Below are 27,447 nucleotides of genomic sequence, written 5' to 3'. Positions count from 1 at the left end.
CCCTCATTGCCTGGTATGAAACCAGTCTGCTGAGCACTGCCCCACACTTTATTTCAGAGGCTTCGAACAGAAAACTGAAACTCACAATAACGATTATGCCTTAGGCTCAGAGGAGACCTTAAAAGCATGTATTACACAGTGTGGACGCAGTCAGGCCATGCCACATAAAGTCAGTGCCGAAGACTGGTTCCTGGCCTAACCCACTTAATTAGAAATAGAAGAGATGATGCCTAGGAATACAGGAAAGTTAGAAGGGTTTAAGGACAGACAGCCTCAAATATCTTCCTGTCTGACTAAAATAGTCCAGCATAACACACAAGAAATGTAATACACAGTTTCAAGCTGTGGAGTGGGCAAAAATAGGCTTTTGAAGACATTATACTTATAGTTCATTTACAAATAGATTTCTTCTTTTACCGAAGTCAGACAGTTACCCTCAAGCAGCAGGGAATGGAGCAAAGCGCAGAGCCAGGGGAGCAAAAAGTGCATCCATGAGCTGCAGAGCTGGAAGGACTTCAGCCATGTCGGCACCAAGACGTGTCTGACGTGAGCAGCCCAGGGTAGGCTGACTCCAGATCTGACCCAACATCTCCATGCAGCTGAGCACCGTGCTGGCTGGAAATGCCAGGTCAGATCAGTGTTAGCTCAGAAGTGTCTACAGCCTGTAAGCTACTCAGGTCTACAATGTCATGGCCAAACCACTACTGTGATTCTACCCTTCTACTCTGCTCTGGTGAGACTCCATCTAGAGTACTGTGTCCAGCTCTGGAGCCCTCAGCACAAGAAGGACATGGACCTGTTGGAACAGGTCCAGTGGAGGGCCACAAAGATGATCAGAGGGATGGAGCACCTCTGCTATGAGGACAGGCTGAGAGAGTTGGGGTTGTTCAGCCTGGAGAAAAGAAGACTCCAGGGAGAGCTTATAGCGGCCTTCCAGTACCTAAACGGCGCTCACAGGAAGGATGGGCAGGGAGTCTTTATCAGGGAGTGTAATGATAGGATGAGGGGTAACAGTTTCAAACTGAAAGAAGGTAGATTTAGATTAGATATTAGGAAGAAATTCTTTACTGTGAGGGTGGTGAGACACTTGAAAAGGTTGCCTGGGGAAGTTGGGGATGCCCCATCCCTGGAGGTGTTCAAGGCCAGGCTGGATGGGGCTTTGAGCAACCTGGTGGGAGGTGTCCCTGCCCATGGCAGAGGGTTGGAACAAGATGATCTTTAAGGTCCCTTCCAACCTGAACCATTCTATGATTCTATGATTCTATATACACATTCTCACTCTGCAGGAATTAGGAATGCAGGTAGCACAGTAAATCATGTCTCATTTAACAAAATGCAGCTGATAATAATTTTCATATGCAACTTTTACCATTGTCTGAAACTCAGTTAGCTAAGTCCTCACACTGCACCTATCCTTCACTGTGGGTTCCCAAAACCCTTTCAAATACCAGTCCCAAAGCAGTAATACTGTGTTACGTGGCAATGCCGGCAGCCTGGCTTAGATGGGTCATGGGTAATGCCATCAGCACCATGTTTGTACTGAGCAGAAAAACATACACCCCATCCAAATCCCTTCTCAAGCTCACTCAAACCGCTAAACTAGAGCATGCTGCTAAGATCATGCTTTACAGGGACAGCTTTTTATTATACCATTATCGTATTTTTCTTCTGAGAAGCAGAGAGCACTTGACAAAAATTATTAGACCTAATTCTACAGCAGCCAGGACTCGGGGTTATGGAGCAATAGCAGGTGTTACATCCACATCCTAAGTAGGGAACCCATAATACCTTTACATGGTATCTAGAAGTCTGTGGAAAAACTCGACGTAGCTCACTGCTCTGTGGTACATCTGTCTATCATTTTCCAAACAGGAAAAATATTTTCCCTGAGCAGAACTACCCGAACAAAACAACCAAAAGCCCAAAAGTGGTTTCAAGAGCGAGGATGGTATATTTTTCTCCCCCTTTCCAACTAATACATCTATCTGCATGCTAACAACCATCAAGGTCTATGCAAACTTTGCTCCAGGGTTTGAATTAAAGGTAAAGGATTTTTGGCAAAACAAACTGAAAGACAGGCAAAGGCATTTTTACTAGTCCACAAGGAAAAAGGAGTAGGAGGTTAAGGCAAGAAAGTTTGTGCAACAAAAGAGAAACAAGGCTGCTCTTGCTGGCTGCAAAGGGCCTCATACCTGTGGTATGCCGTACTTGTCAATAATCTGCCAAATATACCAGTCTTCTTTCCTGGAAGCCTTCCGGAATTTGAAAGTAGTTACAAAGGCATATTCATCAGGCAGACCTTGTGGAAATACATCCCTGGCACGGGGAGGGAAAAAGACAGCCATGTATCAGGTTTAGCGGTGAAAAGCAGAACTTCTAAAACTCTCTGCATATCCCAGCAATACTTCACAAAAGTATCACATAGTGCCTACAAAACCTGCCGAATTTGGCAGTCTGCAGAGAGATGAACATGAGCTTCTTGTCCTCCAGGTCGTTTTGTCCTTGAGGAGCCCTTTTTGGAACAACAGTGAAGCTCTCAAATTAAATAAGAAACAGTGAAAATCTGCAGTCTTCACGTCAATCTGCATGTCAAATCTGCATCTATCATGTCAATCCAGTTGTTTTTTCACCTGATGCTTCAGTTCGTGCAACCTGTAAACCGTTCTGTTGTTCTCTAGATGCACTGGAGAGTGGAGACATCTGACAATGGGCAGCCACACCTGAAACTCTCTATAAATGTGCAGTTATATCAATAAATATTGTATTATTTGCCCCAAAACAGGCACTACACCTCATGCCTGCCTAGAAAGATGTTCCTTGGCTCATGGCCTGTGAGAACAGAAGAACCTTCTCAAATCAAACATTACAAATACATTAGGCAGAAGTTTGCTCAGTGTGACACCATGATCCATGCATAAGTCTGAGGTAAAAAAAAACCTGTTTGACTCAGCCCAACATAAAAACATACCATAACATGAGCATGCAGGGCTGGACAGAAGGGATAACTAACCCAGTATTCTTATATTTTTGTCACTATCTATTACTGGATGCCTAAGAATGAGAATGAACAGAAAAAACATATTCCCCCTCCCTCCAACTACAATTTCTACATGAATAACTTTTTATGGATTTATCTTGCATGGGCTTCTCCACTCTCCCCTTGAGCTCAGGTAAATTTATTACTTCCACAACATCCTTTGGCAAGGAATCACGCAGCTCTGGCACCCACTGTATAACGAGCCTCCTCTTGTTTGTTCAGGATCTAGCTCAGTTCTTATGAGGGACAACACAATGAACCTATTCTTTTTCTATTTTTTATGCCATTCATGAGTTTGCAAACTTTGCTTATAATGCCTCTAAGCCATCTCTTTTTCCAGCTGAAGAGTCCCAGTTAACTTCATTGTTCCTCATGCCCAAGCCAGCCCGCTCCTCTGATCATTCCTAAATAGGCCCTTCCTAAATATCACGTCTTTGCTTCCGGACATCTGAGCAGTCAAGCATAAGCACCCATTAGAAAACAAAACACAAGGGCAGCAATTATTAAAGAGCGAAGCAACAAAAACAGATTCTCTTAAGGAATATTTGTCATAGTCCATCACTATGCAGAAACGGGCACAGTTAAAGGCACAGAAAACTCGAGGCTCTTAATAGTGTTTCAAGCAAAAATCCTCAAAATTCCCCAAATGCTTTGTTTTGCAGTTACAGCAAAGGTTGAAGGCCAGTCTTTCCTAATGCCAAAATATTCAGTCATTTTTTTATCTGTGCTTTGAATTTCCTATCCTTTTAGCCAAGTTAAAAATTCTGAACTCTGTGGTTTCATCAACTACAGTAGCTTTTGCCATATAAAATGCCCATGGTTTACAGTGCCTAATATAATAATATATAATATAATATTATATTATTATGCCCATTTTATATGGTATATAAAATGCTGTATGCACCATTATAAGCTGTTCTTCCCACTGGGGACACAGGCGCTCTCTGAAGTCTTCCAGCACAAGAGAAAACTGAACAGGGCTCTCACTAGCTCCTTTACAAAATCATTCCTTTAGGAGAGCGGACAAGGCTGTGTCACTTCTTGGTACTAGTTATTCACAAACTAGCCCTGCTGGTCACAGAACCACCTCAGCCCAGCACCCATCTCTTCCATGGCTCACATTCCCTCCCTTCCTGACAAAACAAGAAGTGTGTCGGTTGTCACTCTTGTGTCGGAGTTGCCATGGAAAATACAACTGGCATGACTGGGGCACTGAAAGTCTCCGGGATGTTTGGCAAGAGAGAGTTGGGTCAGTCACATCAGCCCTCCCAACAGGGCACCCCGCTAAGTCTCCTTCATCGTTGACATGCCTTAGTGAAAATTTCCTGCCAAATGGCTTTGTACACTCATTGCGTCCAAGTTTGTCAGAGAAGACAATGCATGTTTCAGCTTTTAACATCCACCCCCTCAAGAAACTTCATCAAGGTGGTACTGTTGATAGTTGAAAAGGTGTTGCTTGTGGCTACATCCTCTTGAACAAAAACCACAGATGTTTCTACATGAGAGTGCTGCTGGTGGGGGCATCTCCCTGTGGCTCATCTCCTCAAACTATGCCATTTCAGCATACATGCCTAGTACATCTACCTTCACTCACTCACCACCACCTATCTTCACCATCACAACTGGGTTTAATGAGTTCCCTCTCTGTCCTGCCTTTGGGATTCTTATTCACATTTTGGACACACACAGTGGCCAATACAGGGTATTGAACTACTCACCCAGACACAGCCTATCACCAACTCTAGCCTCCTACTGAATGACAAGCGAGCAGAGAAATGGTTCCTCAGTTAATCCAGCGGTGACACAAGGTAGCGGAGTTACAGCTCTGGGGGTACTTTGCTCTCCTTCTGATCCATAGCAAGTTTGCTATCATCGCATCAACGGCAGCAGGACACATGCCTTCAATGCTGCCTTTACTAATAGTTTTTTGACTCTGCATATACAGGTGTGCTTCATTCCAAGTACAAATTAAAGGCAGTGGCTGTGACTGTGTCATCACTGCTTTGCTGAGCAGGGAGGTGGAGGAGCATGTGGTTGAAATTAACCCCCCAAGATATCACTTTGAGCCTTGGGCCTTACAACCTACAACTAAATCTGGAAGAGCCAACTGCTAGCCTCTGTGCTAAGACACCTCTGAGCTGGGGACAGGAATATCACCATGCGAGATTAAATTCAAAGAAGGTTTTCAGATGCTTAATGCCCACAGAAATAACTAGGAGTTAGGTACCTAAATATCCTTGTGAGTCTGGCCACACCTCATCACACAGAAGCTGACAAATGACCCATCAGGTAGATTTAAACTGATAGAAAGCTATAATGACCTATTACCTGTCACCCTCAACTGATTTTTAAAGGTTTCGAAGAACTGGCTGCAAGTTCCCAGCAGAGAAAGGATTCATGCCAAAAGCAAATCTAAAGACACTCTCATTGCTCTGAAGATATGATAAAAGCTGTTTCTGAAGTTCTTGGTCCCTGCATCTTGTACAGAGTTGCATTACTGCATAAATAACAAAAACTCTCTTTATGAGTTTTCATTTATTTCCTTGATAAAAAGTGATCTCCATCTAGAAGACAGCTTTTCTTAGGAATCCAAAGGCAGGAATTGCTGTCCCCAGAATTTTTTTATTTTCTTCTTTCACCCAAGGCTGAATTGAACTGATGATCCATATTATGGAGCTTTGCTGGATGCCTGGTATCTACAGGGAGCACTCTGCCTGCTCCTTGGTCTATAATTCTGACATCAGGATGGATTGCAGAAGAGACCATTATAAAACTCCAAGACAAGAGAATCCCCTGGTGCTGCAGGTTAGTCTAAGAGTTAATTAACCCAACTCCAAGGTCAGGTGAATCACAACTTCTACAAAGAAAAAATTATAAAAACCAAGCAGGAGATTCTCTTAGCCGCTGCCCATTTTCACAACAGCCTCCTTCTTACATGCGTTTGTTTGGCATAAGAGCCTATGTCTGACAATCAGCATGAGATCCTACATCTATAAAAAAACCACAATGGAGAAAAATAAGGGTATCAATTCTCATTTCAGACACTGAATATAACGATTAATAGAGTGCCTGCATTTGGTGAGGAAGGGCATAATTAATGTATTTGGGAAATTTTACCACTTCAAAAACAGCTAAAAACCACTAATACTCAATGTAACTCATTGACTATTAGCAATTTTCATGTCTGAAACAAGGCTGGAGAAAGCTGGTTCGCATCCATATTCACCACATCACCAGAGGCTCTTAGAATGACAGAAAAGAAAAAAAAAGGAAGAAGAAAGGGCTGTAGAAGGATTGTCACAACACAGAATCAACCCCACTAATACATCCTTGTCAGACATTTCAGAAAGTACTTCAGAAGCCTCAGTGATGGAATAGATACAACCTCCTTACGTAATTTCTTCCTGTGTTTCACTATCCTACATGCTAAAAAAACAAGTCTATCCTAAATCTCACTCGCTGCATTTAGTCTTCCTAAAGTAACTTTTTCCACAAGGAACCATGCGAATGAGTTGTTCTCCCCTTTTGGCAGCCCCCTTTTGTGTGTTTATCAGCTCTCCCCTCAGTCTTCTATTCTCTAAAAGACAAAAAAAGCCTTCAGTCATTCCACCTCAGCCATGCTTCTTCTCCTTTACCTTGTTAGAAGTAGGAGATTCTATCCACACTAGTTAATAATGGTCAGGGTCCATTTGCTAGCCATGAGTGAAGTTCAAACAGGTGCTTCTTTACCAAAGAGAGCGATCGTATCCAAACTGCCTCCGGGGAGGAGTCTCTGGCATGCTCCATCCTCCACCCCAGGCCCAGGCATTGTCTGGGATAACACTGCTTGATACCAGCTAAAACTAACTTGATATGAGCACACAAACGGGTGAAGAGCACAAATTTGATAAGCACAAATGAGGCTAGTGCTGGGGACCATGAATTCACCCTCTTTCTCTGGTTAGTTAAGAAGCCTATGAGGAACTCCTCAGGTTTACTTCTAATAGACAGTCTCCTACTAACTTCACAGCAGATTTGGACCGGCACACTTCTATATGACAGGCACTTGTTTGCCAATAGAGGTCATGAAGTCACAGAGGGGCCACCGCAAGACCCTTCAGCTGAGAAGGCTGCTCTCAACACTTCCTTAAAGCAAGGAGCCAAGTCTCTCAGCCCTGACGTCGGTACAGCATCTTGGCCTTTTTCCAACTCCAGCACCATGAAAAATGCTGTGACAGGTCTAACAGCTTCCCTCACTTTAATGGGTGAAGAATGGGGGGAAGGAAAAGACAGGGTTGGTAAAGAGTGGGAGAGGGTGCGGCACGGAAACACAAATCTGAGAATTGTTGACGGAGGAAGGGATCTCTTGAGATCATCTAGTCTAAAGAAGGGGTTTTTTGTGTTCAAATTGAATTGCATGTTTTTAATTTGTTCCTATTGCTTCTTTTCCTGTTACTGAATACCACTGAGAAGAGTCTGGCTCCATCTTCTTTGCTTCCTCCCCATCAGATATTTATGGACATGGATAAGATCCCCCCCATGACCCTTCTCTTCTCCAAGCTGAAGAATCTTAGTTGTCTCAGCCTTTCCTCATATGAAATATATGTTTGAGAAGAAGTAAGGAACAAGGAAGTATTCAAGAGGCTTCATGTTTACTGTAGGAAGTCTTGGAAACTTTGGGTACAATTTTCTTCTCTGTGGAGCAGAACAAATGATGAGACCAGGGCAAGAGTTCATGGAGAAACCCAAGGCAGGTTACTGAAGTCAATGTCAGGAGCTGAAGTCTCCAGAAAAACACATCAAGGTATACATGCTCAAAAAACCCCAAGGCTCAAAAACTGTGGGGAGACAACACTGTACCAATATAAAGAGCAAACGCAGATCATGACTAGAAGCTAGGCTGAGCATCATGAAGGTCTATGAGGTGGCAGCTGGGATGAGGACCAACCCAGGCTGGAACCAGATCAGGCAAGAGAAAACTGAGGGATGGACATGGCAGGAGGAAGGCTCTGGAGTCAGGACTAGGAGAAATAGATGGAGAACAGAACAGGATAGTAAGCCAAAAGCTTGGCATTAGCCAAGACAATAGTAATAAGAAACAAGCCTGAGTTCCAAAAACCAGAAATCTGGGGCACAACTTTGGCCAGAAGACCAGTTGAGGAGCCATAAGCAAACAGTTGGACAGCCCCAGTTACCTGAGGAGTGGGGAGAAGCACCAGTCAGATTTAGGGACTAGCCCTCAGCCAGCTAGAGAGACCTACAAGTCCCACAGTGACCAGTATATTGATTTTGTCCACGTTCCTGGCTGTTGTACTTGCTTGTTCACAGAACCATCACAGGATGCCTCACCACAAATGGGAAGAAAGTTCATAGTGTAGATAAACTCCAGATCACAAGATGAATAGGCACATTTCCCAGGCAGCTAAGCTGGCACTTTGTAGAAGTACTAGTGCTTATATAAAAGCACACAAATCCTTTAAGCAGATAATAAAGTGAATTACATATATTACTCAGTTAATGATTTTGTAGCTAATTATGAGGCATTGCTATCAGTTGCTAAACGTTGCTTGAGGTTATCTGCAAGACAGGACAGATGTTTTTGTTTTGTTTATTATTCCAGTTATCAATTTTCTGCAACTTTACAAGATTGTATTTTCTGTGAGCAATGATCCTATATACACCATCTCAGAATCCTGGTATCCAAAGGCTAAAGTGAACCAAAATATGCAGACACCTTCCATGGTGATATATTCATTTGGGTTCATTCCCAAACCACAGGCTGCAAATATAAAAGTTCTTTAAATCCATGCTTCAGTTAATCATTCAAAAGGAAGCTTAGTCATTTCAATCTACTAATTAAGGACATTTTACTTCTAATTATCATGAGCAATAAAATATTCTACTTATTTCAAAAAAACCCAACAACAACAAATAAATGGGTGCAATCTGAGCAGAAGGAAAATCATCACAGCTGGTTGGTCTGGCTTTACTCCCTCAGTCTTTCTTGAAAAACAAAAAGTATTTCTACCCTTAATTCGAAAAAGGAATGCAAATGGCCAACTCTCCATAATCTCTGCTAATTTGTTCCACTTGTTCTACTCAGCTCAGTGGAGCTCCCACTCCACTTAGCACTTGTCAGGCCACATCTGGAATATTGTGTTCAGTTTTGGTCCCCGCTATATAAAAAAGGTGTGGCCAGGCTGGAGAAGGTTCAGAGAAGGGCCACCAAGATGATCCAAGGACTGGGAAGCCTGTCATATGAGGAAAGGCTAAGAGAACTGGTTTTGTTCAGCCTTGAGAAAACAAGGCTTAGGAGAGACCTTATCACCATGTTCCAGTACTTAAAGGGTGGCTACAGAGAAGATGGAGACTCCCTTTTTACAAAGAGTCACATGGAAAAGACAAGGGGTAATGGGTACAACTTACTCCTGGGAAGATTCTGATTGGACAAAACAGGAAATTATTTCACAATGAGAACAATCAGCCACTGGAATGATCTCCCCAGGGAAGTGCTGGATTCCCCATCATTGGACACTTTTAAGCTTCAGCTGGGCAGGGTGCTGGGCCATCTTGTCTGGACCATGCTTTTGCCAAGAAGGTTGGACCAGCTGATCCTTGAGCTCCCTTCCTACCTGGTATTCTATGATTCTGTTCATAATTACATTAATTGTTAAAAGTGTGCCTTTCTTCTGTGTTCTTTTTTGATGTTATTAACAGGTAGCCACTGACTTTTAGTCTACCACTATCCTTAGCACCAAAAACCCTTTACTAAACTTTGCTTCCCCAGATGTTCTGGGAGCAGTCACCTCAATCACCTCAATCACTAACCACTTCTTAATTTTGCCTGACTACACTGCGCTTCTTGAATTTCTTGCTATTAGACTTGTTTCCCAGTTATTTAAACTTTCCTTCACTCCTTATGGAAACAAGGACTGGACATAACATCCCAGCAGCGGTGATTGAGCTGCCTGATATGGAGACAGTCGGCTCATACTTGACAGCTCCTGCTTAGACACCCAAGGACTGCATTAGTCCTATTTGTCACAGTATCACCCAGAGCTCAGATGAAGTGGATCATTGTTCCCAGAATTTCTCAAGTGCAAACTGGACTTCTTCACTTCAAGAACTTCTTTCTATGTAGTCTTGCTGGTAATGTTTTACAGTGATAAAGCATAGGACCACTAGCTGTTACTAGCCACAGCAAGTAGAGCTTCCACCCAGAGACTGCCGTGGGCCAAATGAAATAGGTTTCTTATCCTCCTGCCACACCAGTTATGTATACAACACTTCTCAAGACCAAGCTGTCTTTAGTTGGCTGGCCTTCTCCCAGATCATGAATTTACTTACCCCAAGACTTGACATCATTTATGGATTTTAGAGGAAACAGTTTTCCTTTCTGTGTATCATACTTGTACTTTTTTTTTTTTAAAAAAAAGACTGTGTGTTTATATGGAAAAAGAGGGGTAGGGGAGAAGGGCAAATCAATTCAGGTTGGCTCCAGGACAAAAAAAATATTGTGAAATCAAGCAAATGTAACTCACAGGACAATCTCAAAGATGCAGTGAGGTGAGTAAAAGACCTAAACCAGAATAAAATATAACAACCCTTATCCATAAGAAGGAAAAGAATTACTATCAATTTTTTAAGCTGAAGTTCAAACCAACACAGAGAAATTTAATGCAAAAATGGTAATGATGACAATTCAATCTATGACTCATGGTTACTCAGTGAAATTATGCACTCACTCTTTGCAAGGCTGATGCTAGGAGAACTCAAATAACAACCCGAAGAGAAACCGTTCTGATAGACTATGACACAACTAGCAGCCTCAGGTCAGAAAAGTCTCCAAGGACTGAATCCATGTTGACACAGGATTAAAAATTGTTCATTCTTTTAGAAGGACAAAACTCATACTGGCTAACTGATAACAACGCCTACTAGGAACTAGTCTCTGGTGATTGGCAAATATATATCTCAATGGGAGTGCCACCAAATATTCCTTTTAGAAGCTATTTACTAAGCCTTGCGTTCTTTTGTGAATTTCTTGATACTGCTCTTCACGACCATTGAGATACGCTGAAACCAGCTCATACTTTATCAGGATGGAGCCAGTAGCTGGTGCGGAGGCTCCTGACCATGTTGTATAAATTCTGTGCCAGAAGAACTGAAAGAGCTGATCAAAGTAGTAATGTATGTGTAGTACTAGAGAACTACTACAAGGTTAACCTAGGGGAACCAAATAATGTAAAACAGAGGATCAGATTAAAATAAAGTGAAAAAAAAGGATACTCACTCAGTTTTCTGAACAACAGGGAAGCTTCCAAGTCGTACATAAGCGCTCTGAATTCCATTTTCTTTCATTCCAAAAATCTGTTTCACGCTGAATGAATCCATCAGGTCAAATCCTGTCCATAACAGAAGTGTAAATACGAGACATTGATTAGACAGTGGGGCATGTCTTTAACTGTACTTGGGTAGTTATTTTAGCCCACAAACACAGCACTTCAGAGATAAACCTTATTCTTGTTGGGAAAAGCAAGAACAAAATTCTGACATGGTCTAATCTGCTTAGTCCAAAAACTCAAAAACAAGCATAAATTCAATCTGTAACAAGTTGTAGAGAGATTAGAACAGAGTTCTCCAGAAATCCATAGTTAGGGTTTGCATTGCCACAACACCCTGAAAGTGCTGTATAATTCATTAATCCTTATGTAGAAAAATGCACATTATAATGAATAATCCTTATTCATAGAATTACGGAACCATAGAATCATAGAATGGTTTGGGTTGGAAAGGACCTTAAAGGCCATCTAGTTCCAACCCCCCTGCCATGGGCAGGGACACCTCCCACCAGACCCATCCAGCCTGGCCTTGAACACCTCCAGGGATAGGGCATCCACAACTTCTCTGGGCAACCTGTTCCTGTGTCTCGCCACCCTCAAAGAGATATTTTTTTTCCTTATCTCCAATTTAAATCTACTCTTTTTCAGTTTAAAACTGTTGCCCCTTGTCCTGTCACTACAAGCCTTGGTAAAAAGTCTCTCTCTGTTTTTGTTATAAGCCCCTTTTATATATTGAAAGGCCGCTATAAGGCCTCCCCGGAGCCTTCTCTTCTCCAGGCTGAACAACCCCAACTCTTTCAGCCTTTCTTAACAGGAAAGGTGCTCCAGCCCTCTGATCATTTTTGTGGCCTCCTCTGGACTCACTCCAACAGTTCCATGTCTTTATTGAAAACCACTAGTGCAAGACGCTTGACTACATACACTATTCATATCATTTTAATATGAAAGTCTTAGTCCAATCAACTCATCATTACCATGAGCTATTAATCTTGACTGCAGACCTGTGTGTAAAAGTTCTGACTTTGTTCTGACAAAAGCTTATTAGCTCCAGCATAAACAACACACGTAGGTCTACGCAGCTCCAGTGTCAATATGGTCCCAGCCACAACGAACCCATGCTTTTGTGACATGAAGTCCCAGCTGCTAAACCCTGCCAGGGGTCATGGGGGTACAATTGTGCCATGCCCCTGAAGGCATACGGTTCCTGGAGGTACAGAACTGCGTGGATGTAACCATCCGGCTTTTAGTCCCAAACTGGCTCCACGGGATCCACATCCAAACTAATAGCCACTCCCAGAACCAGACACGCTGTGGAGTTAGGGGCAAAGACACTGCAAAAGCCAGGTTGAGAGTGAGTGAGCAGTGAACCTGTGTTTTTCTTTTATTTGAGCTGTTCCAACCTCTTCTCCGCACTCACGCATGCACAATTACACACACTAACTCCTGTGGCTGTAATTCCAGCACACAAAACCGGTGATATTATAATAGCTTGTTTTGATAAATTGGTTTTAACCTATGGCAGAGCTTTTAAGTTTGTTCAGTTAGGGACCTCCTAAAACTTTTATAGGATAGATAAACAATTTTGTGTGGTGAACTTAGGTCCTAAGATTCTTAGGTCTCTTAATTGTCCTCATGAACCTTTCACAACCCACAAGCTGAAAGCCACTGCAGGCCTCAAAAACATCTGCAACAGGAAAAGGCACCCACCTAATGACATTATTCTTCAAATTTAAAGGAATAAATAGGTGTAAAAAGACCTTTCTGGGCCAGTCCCAAGGCAAATCAAGATGTGACAGCAGACAGCAAATAAAACAAAGCTTCCATCATGGAGCTTTTTCAAAAGTAATAGCTTTTTCTGAGGAAATATAATCTCAATTGTTTGCAAAGACAGAAATGGCTGCCCGGTGCCAAGTTGAGGCCTTTTCTATTACAGTAACTTTCCTGGCTGTCAACAGCTTTTCCCTCCTGTCCACTCTATTTTCAGCAATTACTGGACATTCAGGAGGGCAAATAATGCAGTTAAGATGCCCCAGGGCCTCATGGCTCCACCTCATAATCACCTCTGCAACAACTCCACTGATACACCCTTCTGACATACTGTAATCAGCCACGATTGCAGCCATAAATCGTAGTAAATAGACCCTACCAGCACATGAGAGCTCCCTTCTGGCTATCACATAAAAAACATTGTGACCTGTCCATACAAACCCTCCCATAGCTCATTTCACCGTGCAGTCCATATCCTTCGCCTACACCAACCACAGAAATGCGAGGAAGGCATCCGAGCGTTGCTGTTAAGAAGAGACCACACTGACTGGCAAGGGAAATTGTCAACTATTCGCAGCAGCTGAGCTGTGAATGGCGAAGGCTGAAATGCTGCCCAAGTGACATCGTAACGTCAAGTCACCAGAGTCCTCCAGCTGTGGAGTATTGCTCATGTCATGGAGCTCATTAAGCTCCATTGCTCAAAATACACGAGTGTAAGACACAGTGGCAAGAACTGCTTGCTAAGTTTCCCCATCACTAGTTCAGACCAAAACTTGCTCTCATCTTTCTCTAATGACTCAAACTAACATTCGCATCATGAACAACTGAGAAGTTGTGCACACTAGCATTCTTTTCCAAGGGAAACAAGTTAAAATTTGGATTTAATCTATCTCTTTTTTTTTACTTCTGAGCTTTCCTAACAACATGCAGTTTAGAGAGCTTAAATAACACCATGAAACATAGGCAAGATTATTAAAACTATTTTGCAAGCAGAACTTGCAGTACTGAAAATAAGTCACGCTCGTAACTTAGACAGCCTCAGTTGCATTCAGGATTGAATAAAGCACACAGGTAAATCATAATAGGATTTTTCTTACTCAGGTTATGGATCAGCAAATTGCAAATTTCTTGATACATATTTCATTAAAGAATGAATGAGGGTTGTTCTTTGAAAAATGTCATGTAAGTCCATGGGAAAGTTAAGCCCTAGATGTGTCAGAGTCCGCACTCAAAACCACCAAATGGCTTTGTTTTAATCACAGTATTAATTTGTTCTGTGTCAAATTGAGATACTGCCTCCACTTTCCTTAGAGGGAGCTACGAAACAAACTAATTCATGTTTACAGAGCACTTCACACGGGGTTCATCTGGCTAAATGTCAGCTCTCTAGACAGGGTAATAACGGAGACTCTCATTCAGTCAGGCACAGAGAGGGAAAGATTACAGGCGCTTCTAGGGAAAGACTAATCTCATACTAAAACAGATGCCTAAAGTGCATGTTTCTCTCCATTGACATAAAATGCTCTGGTTGCATGCTAAACTTCACCTAGTAAAGGTCTATAGTTGGTGAGATCGCCTCCACTCCTAGATATTCCATTGCTAACCAAGGCCCATGGAGGTAACAGACACTTTGGTTGCTGAAGGTTTTCAACAGCATCGCAGAAAATGTGGCATTGGGCCATACACTAAACAACAAAGAACTGTGCTGAGGATGAGATGCATCTCACCTAATTTTAGCTGTCTAAAAAGGAGACATCTGATGTATGTAGGTTGCCTCGGTTCCCTTGTGGGTCAGCAGAGACATGTAGGAGTCTCTAGGAAGACGACTGACCGCATCTGTCTTGGACCTATCTACTGACAGGCTGAATCACGCTTTGGCAGTGCCTGCCTCCTTCAATTCAGCCGAAAGGGAGCCCATACAGACAGTAATTTTCACAATGCTGAAGTTGGGTGAGATATAGTCTTCTCATAGGGAATGCTACCCATTTCGTGCAGTGAATGAAGCAGAAGAGGGGGAAAAAAATTAACATCACATATAACTTAGATTTACATTGTCTCATTTGCCATCAGGATTGAATAAAGGTTGCAGATTTTTAAATTCAGACTAGCAATATCTTAAGTTTGCTATCCTGATGATTCACTGTAAGAGTCTCCCTAAACAGATACCATTCCATTTCTAAGTGGGAGAAGAAACAAACAAACCCAAACTATTGTCATCTGAGCTGAGAAATTAGTCAAGGCAGATTGCCCAGGTGGGTCTGGAAAGAAGGCACACAGGGAAACCTTCAAATGAATTTGTGCTTTAAAGTAACCTCTAAGATTATGTCAGTTGAAGGACAATAGTTTTGTTTAGCTGTTGTTGTTGTTGTTGTTGTTGTTGTTATGTCTACTTCATATGCCTGGAAGCACTTTGAATTGAGTACGTTCCCTGGTGACTTTAGGAATGGAACTGGGATTGTGAGGGAGACGGTGGGATGCTTTTAATATAGTCTTGAACCACAATGTTAATGTGAAAAATAGGGGATGCTGTAATTTCTCCGACACTTGAAGAGGTTTTTTCACCTGGCACTGCCTGGCTGCTAAAAGTGCAGTGGAAACAGTTCACTTGCATCTTTCCACAAACACCTCACTTGCCGTTTAGTCTGTCCTACAGCATTTCTGGGCTGGAGCAACAGCAGAAGCATGGGCTGTCCATTGGTTTTTCCACCACCAAGAAGGGGCCACGTTGTCAGTGCCATAGGGAAAATGAGATCTTACACATAGCTTTCCAGTCCTCTCCACAAGTGAAACGTGAAAGAACAAACTTGCCTAAATTAACAAGGACAAAGCTACTGTTACCCAGTCATTGCACCACACTCAAGCTCAGGATGAACAGGTGGGACTTTCCTGTTCTCAGTTGCTTTGATTTAAAAGCTGGGCTTTTTTGTGTACCAGGGCAGGTGTGGTTTCCCAATTGGCTTGTAAACTATTTAATCAGTAATGTCATAAACATGGCAATTAATAAGATGAATAATGCTCTTTGATCATAAGCCTTCTACTTCATTATAGCTACTAAAACAATATGGGGGCCACTGAAACCCTCTAATGTGATTACATCTCCTGAAAAGCGGCACACTCTAGTCCATTAACGTTAAAATTAAAATAGTGACCTGAAAGAGAAGCTCAGATTCCTAACAGCATACTTGGCTTGAAAAGCAATTTCTTATGCACTGCTCTGCTGATCAAATTGGCCGAATGTTTCTTTACTTGCAAGTAATAGTTCCCTTACAGGAAGCAGCCCATTTTTCCAGCATCAGAAAATACACTCAGATCTGCCTGTTACACGGAGAAGATGGGCAAAACTTGGCACTGGGCAATTTCTACATCATCTAACTAATGTGCAACCAGATTCTCTTTTACAGGAAAGACATCCACACTGCACCCAACCACACCATAAAGCGTGACCAAAGCATGATCAAACAGCTCAGTCCAGTGGTCCTATGACATTTGTTTCAAGATAATTATTTCAAGACCAGACTAAAGGGGCCATGGTTGGTTGCCCTGAGTATGAGCTGGATTTCTGCCTGGCTCCATTAAGGATCTGATATGGACGGCATCGTGGCAGCTAGTGTGCATGTTGAGATTTTCTCTTCTGTCCTGTGTTCAGGAGAAAAAAAAAAAAAAAAAACCAAAATTAAAACAGCACCCAGAAAACCAGAAAACCAGAACAACAAAGGGAAGTTTTAATAGCCAGGAAACACAGCAGTGTACACGTTTGGAAAGTCTCTTCAAAGTAGGACAGAGGCATTAATAGCCTGAAGAAACCTTCCAAGAAAAGTGTCCTACTTTACTTCCCCAAGGAACCCAAGGTAACACCCACAGGGGGAACCACTGGGCTACTCCTAATTGTGAAAGCTTCCGGTGAGACAACGGCTTGGAGAGGAATGTGGAAAGCAGGTGAGAGAGGAATCGGGAAAGGCGCTGGACATCAGAGCCTCAGGTGATGTGTCCGGAACATATTTATTATGGAGGACTTCCAGCCACGAGCATTAATATAAAACAAAGCAACGTTAGCAGGAAATGCTCCATACCCTGGTTCTTGCTTAAACTCTCAGCTGAATTATCAGCCTTGTCAACATACTGATGGAGTATCACCAACAGCCAAGGTCAGGGAGGTTGTCATCAGCTACTGTTTCTCTGAAACTTCTGAAAATAGCAATCTGTATTGCCTGTGATAAAACAGCATGTGTTACTTTTACTAGAGGGAGGTCAATGGCAATAAACTTTATGGTAGACTAGAGGAGTGTACAAATTCCTAAGAAGAACAGTATCACTTGGGAGTCTTTCAGCAAATACAAGATCTTATCAATTTTCTTGCCTAACAATTCTGCAGTCTTGAAAGTTAAGCTTTCATGCATTGCCTGTGCTCACAAGAAAGAGTCTGTGTGCTCACAAGATCCTGAACATCCCTTTCAGTTCCTCCAGTATGGTCTGCAAGGCTATTACTACTATAGAGAGCCCTCATTTTTATTACCTGTCTTAGTTAATTTCTGTGGTTCTTTAAAAATAACAGAAAAAGATGTTGTTGTACCATATTTTAAAGTTAAATAATGAATTTAACCACCTCTGTCCGGCAATTAGGAATTGAAGGCAGAGTGTAGATGAGAGGTATTTTTTTCCTACTGTATCTAAACCTTTGGCATTCTTATCTAGGCTGGAACCATCTATTTCTGGACAGCCAAGCTGTGCCTCAGTTCAGGGCTGGGATAGAGTAAAAGTGTCCAACGCCTGAATGGGACACCTACTACTTGATTCAACATGTTATTGTTATAGCATCCATCATCTGCTACAGCACTTTTGCTGTTCCTGTCATTCCTTCCTCCACCGGAAAGGAAATCCTGGCAAGAGCTGACAGAGCATCAGATACTAGGGATGTTTTTAAGAGCTCACTAAAGTCTCCGTCTCCAAGGCTCTTCCACCATGCTAAAATTACCTACATCCATATCAGTGTATCACTGCCCCAACCGTAGTTCCACTTGGCAACAAGAAGTAGTATTTAGGAGGGGATGAGATGTACACTGATGCTATCATCCTTCAACGTCCTAGTCTTCCTGGCATGCCGGCAGGAGGCTCAGAAAGCCCTTTTCCTCTTTCTTGACAACCAGCTGCTTGGGTTGGTGAGATGTCTACGATGACAACAGTGGGTTCAGTGTCAAAGCAGCCAGACACTATATCTTGACATCGCCCCAGCATCCCTGTGGGGCACACGGGTGTCACTTGTTTGCTCATGGCAATGTAGGGCAATGGGTAGGATCAGAATCCTGCAGCTCAAATAGTGGTTATACCTGTCTCATTGAATGATTGTAAAAAGGAGTTTGAGAGAAAGTCTTTTGCTGGACTTTTTAACTCTCTCTGGCTGTCGAAAGAAGTGATTTCCAAAGACTTAAAATGGATAAGAATTCTCTCTTCTTGTACTGTTGACCTCTCCAGAAAAGACAGAGAAAGCAGCAGTTTATATTTTGCATGGATAATTCACCCCACATCCAGCACTCCCAGCTCAACAGTTTGATTCAGCATCATCAGCCAGCAGCGATTATCTGACTTATTCCCAAAGCATTAAGGACCGCACCGCTGGAAGAACGAGCCACAGAGATTTACTGGCTGCCCACAAGCCCTGCATGAAGTAGCGTGGTGAGTAAAGGGGTTGCAGAAGTCATTAAAAAAATTAATTTGCTATATTTTACAAGCAGCTTGCAAGGGAATTTTGGGACTATAAAATTTTTGAAAGCCTATAGATTAAAGGGCCTCAAGGGTGTTTTAAAGAGGTTCTTGCTATTAACCAATTGCCCTTTCTTTCCACAGATGTTACGGTTGGGATTTAAGCAGCACTTCATGCTGGTGTGACTTCCTTCTCACCAGATCCACCAGACTTCAGTGAAGAGAGCATCTAAGAGCTTAAGCTAATAACCAGGCTTTGCGGAAGCACACGGAACAGTTCTTACGGCAGCAGGTGAAGGTATCGTCCATCAATCCTACGACCATCTAGGTGATACTCCATAAGGTGGATTAGAGAACCCTTTAGATGGTTTTATAACAGTAATAAACCAGATTTAACGCCAGTACATAATGCCACCACTCAGACTATTGGTGTACCAATCCCGGTTTGCTTCCTCTGCATCATGACACTTGGGAGACACAATTCCTACTTTTTCTTGGTGCCTGCAAAGCAGCACCACAAGAGTCCCATGCAGATGACAAAAAGAGCTTTGTCTCAGCTCAAGTGCCTATCCACATTTCAGATTATCAGAAGCAGGAACTCTGCTTGAGGTGGAACACACACTTATATCTCAAAAAGAAGCCAGCATCAGGAGGCAGTGATGCAGGTGAGGAGGCGGTCACCAGGTTGAACTACAGGCCACTCTGTTTCTGAAACATTAACCTAAATCTTCAGCCAAAACCAGAGGGGACAGATAGAGCACTTGGTACCCTTACACAGGAAGGATAACACTTCAGGAAAGATAAAAGGGATACAAAACCAGTAAGAGAATTAGTCCAAAGAGAGAGTATGAGATTAGTCCAAAGAGAGAGAGAGGTCAAAACCACAAGCAAATGAATGAGTACACAGTTATAGCCGTCCCACCTGGTGGGAAGGGCTGTTGTAATCTAACCCCCAGCCTGCTGTAAAAACAGGAAATAAATACATGTCTACCGCAGCTGCCTCTGAGGCAGCACCTTTCAACACCCGATCTCATGTGAGTAACACACCACTTTATTTGATGCATTGTTCTGTTTATCTACATCAGTCCACTCTTGCCTGTTTGCCTCTCGGTTTTCGGACAGTTGCGAGTGGCGTATTGAACGACACTGAAAGCTGGTTTTGACACTGAACTCTTTGCCTCATTACTGAAGGCTTTTCTGTGTTGAAGTCATTCTCCATTTTCCCAGTGATGGACATTTGGCTTAGTGCCACGGGCCCTCTTTCACCTCCTTTCCTGCTCCAGTGATTTACAAGATTAAACAGAGGTTCATTATTCCTTTGATGTCCTTGTACGCCAGATAGGCTTGCACCAGCTGAACTTACCGGGACTATTTGTATTAGGTTCTGATTTTAATTAGTTCCTCTATTTTGAAGTTCTCTTTTGAGTTCCTCAGGCCCTAAGGTGCTCTGTGTTCCTCTGGAAAGCCATAAAAAGGCATAACTGCAAACTCATCACTTGGAATAGCAGTGGGGAGGGGTGGACTCTACACTGCTTTGAGTAAAGGTTTTGTTGGTAGCACCCAAGAGGACTCTATCCATATAGCTGGGAAAAATGACAGACGATAAGCAGTTACAAGAACAGAGTGGCAGAACCGATGAATCCAACATAACTAGCAACAACTGTTACTGCTTGCTCAGACAAGAGGCTGGTATGATTTTTTGGGTAAGGAAAAACATCTTACTAAGACATAAACTGCTAGATTCTCCTTGTAATGCTACTATCTGGGCTATAAGGAAACCCCATCAAGATGTTATTCATGAAAATAAAAATATTCCCCTTAATTTTAGGCACTACGAGCAAGGCCTAATATGAAAGCAGGTGTGGACTGCTCTCTAAGAGACTGTGGTGGTTGCTTTATGCCAGATAATCAGTACCTACAGGTACACCAAAACCTGGCCACAGCTGCCATGAGGGACCATTCGCATCAGACAGACTGATTTAACTCTAAGCATTAGGAGGAGTTTATCGAAATTGTATACGTGCCTTCTTCCCATCATGTGTGCACAATGACCAAAAACCCTGCACTGATGAAGAATCTGTGGGATGGTTTCTCCAGGTCACTCTTTTGCAGCAATCTTATTCTCAAGTAGTCAAGTATTCTCAAGTAGTCAAGTATTCTCAAGTCAAGGAGCTCCTCAACCCAGCTCTGTTGGTGACAGCATGGTTATTCATACCCTGCAGGATGCTTGAGTGTTTCCAGGCTCCTAATCCAGATGCACGTTTTGGTGGCACACTACTCCCTGTTGGGGTGTCCATACCCTTTCACTTCCCCATTCTTTAGTTTCTGTAGAAGGGAAACTCCTTGGTACATAGGCCCAAAAGAAATGACCATAGGTCCCCATGCTGGATAACTGGAGAATCTGAACACCGGGCATGCCACAGTGGACATCTAAAGCACAAGTTAGAGCTAGCCCGTAGGACTGCAGTGTCTGCACTTAGAAGTCACAGATGACTGCTTGACCCGGTTTTCTTGGAGTTACTGGGTATTAAAATGTCCTTGAACACAGGTGAATCATTTGGCAACCTCTGAAGAACTTCAAAGATCTTTTAAGTGCAATGATCTAGGCTATAATGCTGAGATTAGCCATTGCACAGTACATAGTCTCCTAGAAAGCCAAGACAAAAGGGACTTGTAAGGACATCTGCAGTGAAGATATTCCACCTGCCAACCCAGAGGACAAATGCACCCCACAGCACAAGTCCAGCCATTTTCTTCAGCTCACAGAAGACTGAAATGACTCTTGGGATAACAGGTAGAGGTCAGCTGCTACTTTTCCTATTTAATTCTCATGGATATACAGCAGCTGTAGCCAGATGTATGTATATCTAGAACCCCATTTCAAATTCAGCTCTCCAGATGCTTAGAGAATGAAAAACATCAGCATTCAAGTCAGCACTAATTAGTCTTTATGAGATTTTGTATGGGGAACTTCCTAGGGCAAGGCGGGGAGAGGGAATAAAAAGCCCTTAGCCCTGTCCCCATTGTCATTGCCTAGTGACAGGTCGCTGAAAAACACAACGGCAAAGTGCCTGTGTGTCCTGGTTCCGGCGGGGATAGGGTTAATTTTTCCTGGTATTCCATGCCATGTGAGCCATGCCCACCCTGAGCTGCCGGGGGAGGGGGCAGGAAGTCGCCGCTCGGAGCGGGCTGGGGCGTCCCGGGTCCGGTCGGTGAGCGGTGCGGAGCAGCGGTTCCGTAATCGTGTTCGTATATTCCTCTATCCGTGTTATTGTTGTTGTTTGCCTGTTCCCTTTGCTGTTCTGTTAAACTGCCTTTGTCTCAACCCAAGAGTCTTGCCTTTTCTTCCGATTCTTCCTGTATCGGGAAGGCCCGAGCGAGCGGCACGTGGTTCTTTGTTGCCGTCTGAGGCTAAACCACGACAGTCCTTTTTGGCGCCCAGCGTGGGGCACGGAGGGTTGAGATAACGACAGAATCCAACTAGAACGTGGAAAAAACGGTTTTGGTTTTTTTTGTATGCACTTATTTTATTAGGTAAATAGTCACTGGTCATCATGTTGCTTGGTTTGTTCTCATGGCTGTGTTATATAAATTCCTATATGGCTTATGTACTCCCTGCAATGCTGTTTACCGTGTCTGGAAGAGGGATGAGGATTATCATTCTGCTGTCCTGTGCGATATCTGTTTACGATATGATAACATCACTGTTCAGACAGCTATTTTGGGGTGTTTATGTGGTTTTGCTGTCCTGTCCGTACATTGGACACCGTCTCTCAGAATTTATTAATAATTACACCCAGTCTGTGGGGGAAACGGGGGGGGGGCACTTTCCCCAGCTCTTTTGCCTCCCTTTTCTCCTTCGGGTCAGGTATGACAACTTTTGAGAATTTTGAATATCCTTGGGATACTCAAACCAGCGTGTTCCTAGTGTTATGTCTCCTGAATACGTTCCAGGTCTTGTTTAGGGTTAAGCGACTATTTAAGACTACCACCCGGAGATCTGCTCCGAGGTTGGATAGTCAGGGGTGGCACGGCATGTGGCAGAGCATGGGCAGGTACCTAGAGAACTACTCACCTCCAATGGTCTGGGACTTCACCCCTGAACAATTACAGGACCCTGATAAAGTGGTAGAATATTTGAAGGGAAAATGCTGTGGCTATTCTAGAGAGGCACAACTCACCACGCTGTGCTGGGCCCTGGCCAGTATCTACCAGGCACTGCTGAGAATTATGCAGCACCCTCAGGGGGAAGAGATGGAAACCAGACCAGCAGCCACTGCGGCTACTGCAACCCCTGCGGCAGCCACTGCGGCTACTGCAACCCCTGCGACGGACACTGCGGCTACTGCAACCCCTGCGGCAGCCACTGTAGCTACTGCAATCCCTGCGACAGACCCTGCGGCTACTGCAACCCCTGTGGCAGCCACTGCAGTTACTCCAACCCCTGTGGCAGCCACTGCGGCTACTCCAACCCCTGTAGCAGCCACTGCCACTGAAGCAGGGAATCAACCCGTGCCGGTATCAGTTGCCCCCATACAGAAGAAGAAGTACACAAAGAAATCAGTTCGCTTAGTAAGACATGATGATGAACCAGGGTCATCACGAGAGCAGGAGGAAGAGGCAGAACCAGAGGTAATTACTCGATCCCTATCCTTGAGTGAGCTGCGGGATACGCGAAAAGATTTCAGCCGACTTTCAGGCGAGCACATTGTCACCTGGCTGCTCCGGTGCTGGGATAACGGGGCCAGTAGCCTGGAATTAGAGGGTAGGGAGGCCAGGCAGCTGGGATCCCTGTCTAGGGAAGGCGGCATTGACAAGGCAATTGGGAAAAAGACCCAAGCCCTCAGCCTCTGGAAACGACTCCTGTTAGGCGTGAGGGAGAGGTACCCCTTCAGTGAGGACGTTGTATGTCAGCCAAGCAAGTGGACTACCATGGAAAGAGGTATCCAGTACCTGAGAGAATTAGCCGTGCGGGAGATGATTTATTATGACTTTGACAATGCAGACTTACCCACAGACCCTGATGAGGTGCGATGCACAAGGCCCATGTGGCGGAATTTTGTACGGAGCGCACCATCGTCATATGCCAACTCACTGGCAGTAATGGAATGGAAAGGTGAAGAGGGACCAACGGTGGATGAGGTGGCTGGCTGGCTCCGGCGATATGAAGAAAGTCTCTCTTCCCCCCTTGTCTCAGCTGTGGAGAAACTGTCGCGGAAGGTCCAGCAACTTGAAGAGAATATGTCCTACTCCCCACCTGCACGGGCCAGCATCTCAGCTATTAGAAGCAGGCATTTCCCCACTCAAGAGAGAGAGTACAGAGGGTACACACCACGAGGCACCCTGTGGTTCTACCTGCGGGACCACGGAGAGGACATGAGGAAGTGGGATGGACAACCTACTTCGATCCTGCGGACACGGGTACAGGAGTTGCAAGGAAGGACAACCACAAAAGGGGATCCCTCCAGGAAAAGTGCCGCCCCAGTTTCCAGTGGGCCGTTCCCCAGACAAAGCAGAAGGCCTGATCTTGCTTCTGATCCTCTTGAAGGAACTTCCAAGTCATTTATGCAAGAAGTGAGTAATGGATACTATGACCAGTATTAGGGGGGCCCTGCCTCTGGCCAGGTGGAGGAAAGGGACAACCGGGTTTATTGGACGGTGTGGATTCGATGGCCTGGCACATCAGACCCACAGGAGTATAAGGCTCTAGTGGACACGGGTGCACAGTGTACTTTAATACCATCAAGCTATAGAGAGGCAGAACCCATTTGTATTTCTGGGGTGACAGGGGGATCCCAAGAGTTGACTGTCCTGGAGGCGGAAGTGAGCCTAACTGGGAATGAGTGGCAAAAGCATCCCATTGTGACTGGCCCAGAGGCTCCATGCATCCTTGGCATAGATTACCTCAGGAGAGGGTATTTTAAGGACCCAAAAGGGTACCGCTGGGCCTTTGGCATAGCTGCCTTGGAGACAGAGGAAGTTAAACAGTTGTCTACCTTGCCTGGTCTCTCGGAGGATTCTTCTGTTGTGGGGTTGTTGAGGGTCAAAGAACAACAGGTGCCGATTGCTACCACAACGGTGCATCGGCGGCAATATCGCACTAACCGAGACTCTCTGATTCCCATCCATGAGCTGATTCGTCAACTAGAGGTTCAAGGAGTGATCAGCAAGACTCGCTCACCCTTTAACAGTCCCATATGGCCGGTGCGAAAATCTAATGGAGACTGGAGGCTAACTGTAGACTATCGTGGTCTGAATGAAGTCACGCCACCGCTGAGTGCTGCCGTGCCGGACATGCTAGAACTCCAGTACGAACTGGAGTCCAAGGCAGCCAAGTGGTATGCCACAATTGATATAGCGAATGCATTCTTCTCAATCCCTTTGGCGGCAGAGTGCAGGCCACAGTTTGCTTTCACTTCGAGGGGCGTCCAATACACCTGGAATCGACTGCCCCAGGGGTGGAAACACAGCCCCACCATTTGCCATGGACTGGTCCAGACTGCACTGGAACAGGGTGAAGCTCCAGAACATCTGCAGTACATTGATGACATCATTGTATGGGGAAACACAGCAGAAGAAGTTTTTGAGAAAGGGAGTAAAATAGTCCAAATCCTTCTGAAAGCTGGTTTTGCCATAAAACGAAGTAAGGTCAAGGGACCTGCGCAGGAGATCCAGTTTTTAGGAATAAAATGGCAAGATGGACGCCGTCAGATTCCAATGGATGTGATCAACAAAATAGCAGCTATGTCTCCACCAACTAGTAAAAAGGAAACACAGGCTTTCTTAGGTATTGTGGGTTTTTGGAGAATGCATATCCCAGATTACAGTCAAATTGTAAGCCCTCTGTATCAAGTAACCCGGAAGAAGAATGATTTTAAATGGGGTCCTGAGCAACGACAAGCTTTTGAACAAATCAAACAGGAAATAGTCCATGCAGTGGCCCTGGGGCCAGTCCGGGCAGGACCAGATGTTAAAAATGTGCTCTACACCGCAGCCGGGGAGAACGGCCCTACCTGGAGCCTCTGGCAGAAAGCACCAGGGGAGACCCGAGGTCGACCCCTAGGGTTTTGGAGTCGGGGATACAGAGGATCTGAAGCCCGCTACACTCCAACAGAAAAAGAGATATTGGCAGCATATGAAGGGGTTCGAGCTGCTTCGGAAGTAGTTGGTACAGAAGCACAGCTCCTCTTAGCACCTCGACTGCCGGTGCTGGGTTGGATGTTCAAAGAAAGGGTCCCCACCACACATCATGCAACCGATGCTACATGGAGTAAGTGGATTGCACTGATCACGCAGCGAACTCGAATGGGAAACCCCAGTCGCCCAGGAATTCTGGAAGTGATCATGGACTGGCCAGAAGGCAAGGATTTCGGAATATCACCAGAGGAGGAGGTGACGCGTGCAGAAGAGGCCCCACCATATAATAAACTGCCAGAAAATGAGAAGAAATATGCCCTGTTCACTGATGGGTCCTGCCGTATTGTGGGAAAGCATCGAAAGTGGAAGGCTGCTGTGTGGAGTCCTACACGATGGGTAGCAGAAGCCAGTGAGGGACAGGGTGAATCGAGCAGTTTCCAGAGGTGAATGCCATTCAGCTGGCTTTGGACATTGCTGAGCGAGAAAAATGGCCAGTACTTTATCTCTACACTGACTCATGGATGGTGGCAAATGCTCTGTGGGGGTGGTTACAGCAGTGGAAGCAGGGAAATTGGCAGCGCAGAGGCAAACCCATCTGGGCTGCTGACCTATGGCAAGATATTGCTGCCCGGATAGAGAATCTGGTTGTGAAAGTACGCCATGTAGACGACCACGTACCGAAGAATCGGGCCACGGAGGAACATCAGAACAACCAGCAGGTGGATCGGGCCGCTAGGATTGAAGTGGCTCAGGTGGATCTGGACTGGCAACATAAGGGTGAACTATTCATAGCTCGGTGGGCCCATGACTCCTCAGGCCATCAAGGGAGAGATGCGACATATAGATGGGCTCATGACCGAGGGGTGGACTTGACCATGGACACTATTGCACAGGTCATCCATGAATGTGAGACATGCGCTGCGATCAAACAAGCCAAGCGTTTGAAGCCTCTTTGGTATGGAGGGCGATGGCTGAAATATAAATATGGGGAGGCCTGGCAGATTGATTATATCACACTGCCACAAACCCGTCAAGGCAAGCGCTATGTGCTCACAATGGTGGAAGCAACGACTGGATGGCTGGAAACATACCCTGTGCCCCATGCCACTGCTCGGAACACTATCCTGGGCCTTGAAAAGCAAGTCCTGTGGCGACATGGTACCCCAGAGAGAATTGAGTCGGACAACGGGACTCATTTCCGAAACAGCCTCATAGACACCTGGGCCAAAGAGCATGGTATCGAGTGGGTGTATCACATCCCCTATCACGCACCAGCCTCTGGGAAGATAGAACGATACAATGGACTGTTAAAAACTACACTGAGAGCAATGGGTGGTGGGACTTTCAAACACTGGGATACGCATTTAGCAAAAGCTACCTGGCTAGTTAACACCAGGGGATCTAACAATCGGGCTGGCCCTGCCCAATCAAAACTTCCACGCACTGTAGAAGGGGATAAAGTCCCCGTAGTGCACATGAAGAATATGC

The 27,447-nt window shown here is 44.5% G+C and overlaps 1 protein-coding gene across 2 annotated transcripts in view; it reads right to left on the bottom strand.

Annotated features, from left to right (window-relative positions):
* Positions 1–27,447, bottom strand: part of COL22A1 (collagen type XXII alpha 1 chain) — a 252,829-nt gene that overhangs the window by 146,601 nt on the left and 78,781 nt on the right. For both annotated transcript variants that reach the window (XM_054193253.1, XM_054193252.1), the window contains exons 5-6: positions 11,310–11,421; positions 2,193–2,316 (exon numbers count right to left, since the gene is read on the bottom strand). In XM_054193253.1, coding sequence (XP_054049228.1) covers positions 2,193–2,316; positions 11,310–11,421 — 236 coding nt within the window. The remainder of the gene's footprint in view (positions 1–2,192; positions 2,317–11,309; positions 11,422–27,447) is intronic.

The sequence above is a fragment of the Rissa tridactyla genome, chromosome 2 (genome assembly GCF_028500815.1).
Source record: "Rissa tridactyla isolate bRisTri1 chromosome 2, bRisTri1.patW.cur.20221130, whole genome shotgun sequence".
In the NCBI taxonomy this organism is placed as follows: Eukaryota; Metazoa; Chordata; class Aves; order Charadriiformes; family Laridae; genus Rissa; species Rissa tridactyla.
Note: the sequence above shows the minus strand (reverse complement) of the source record. Positions and strands in the feature narration are given on the sequence as shown.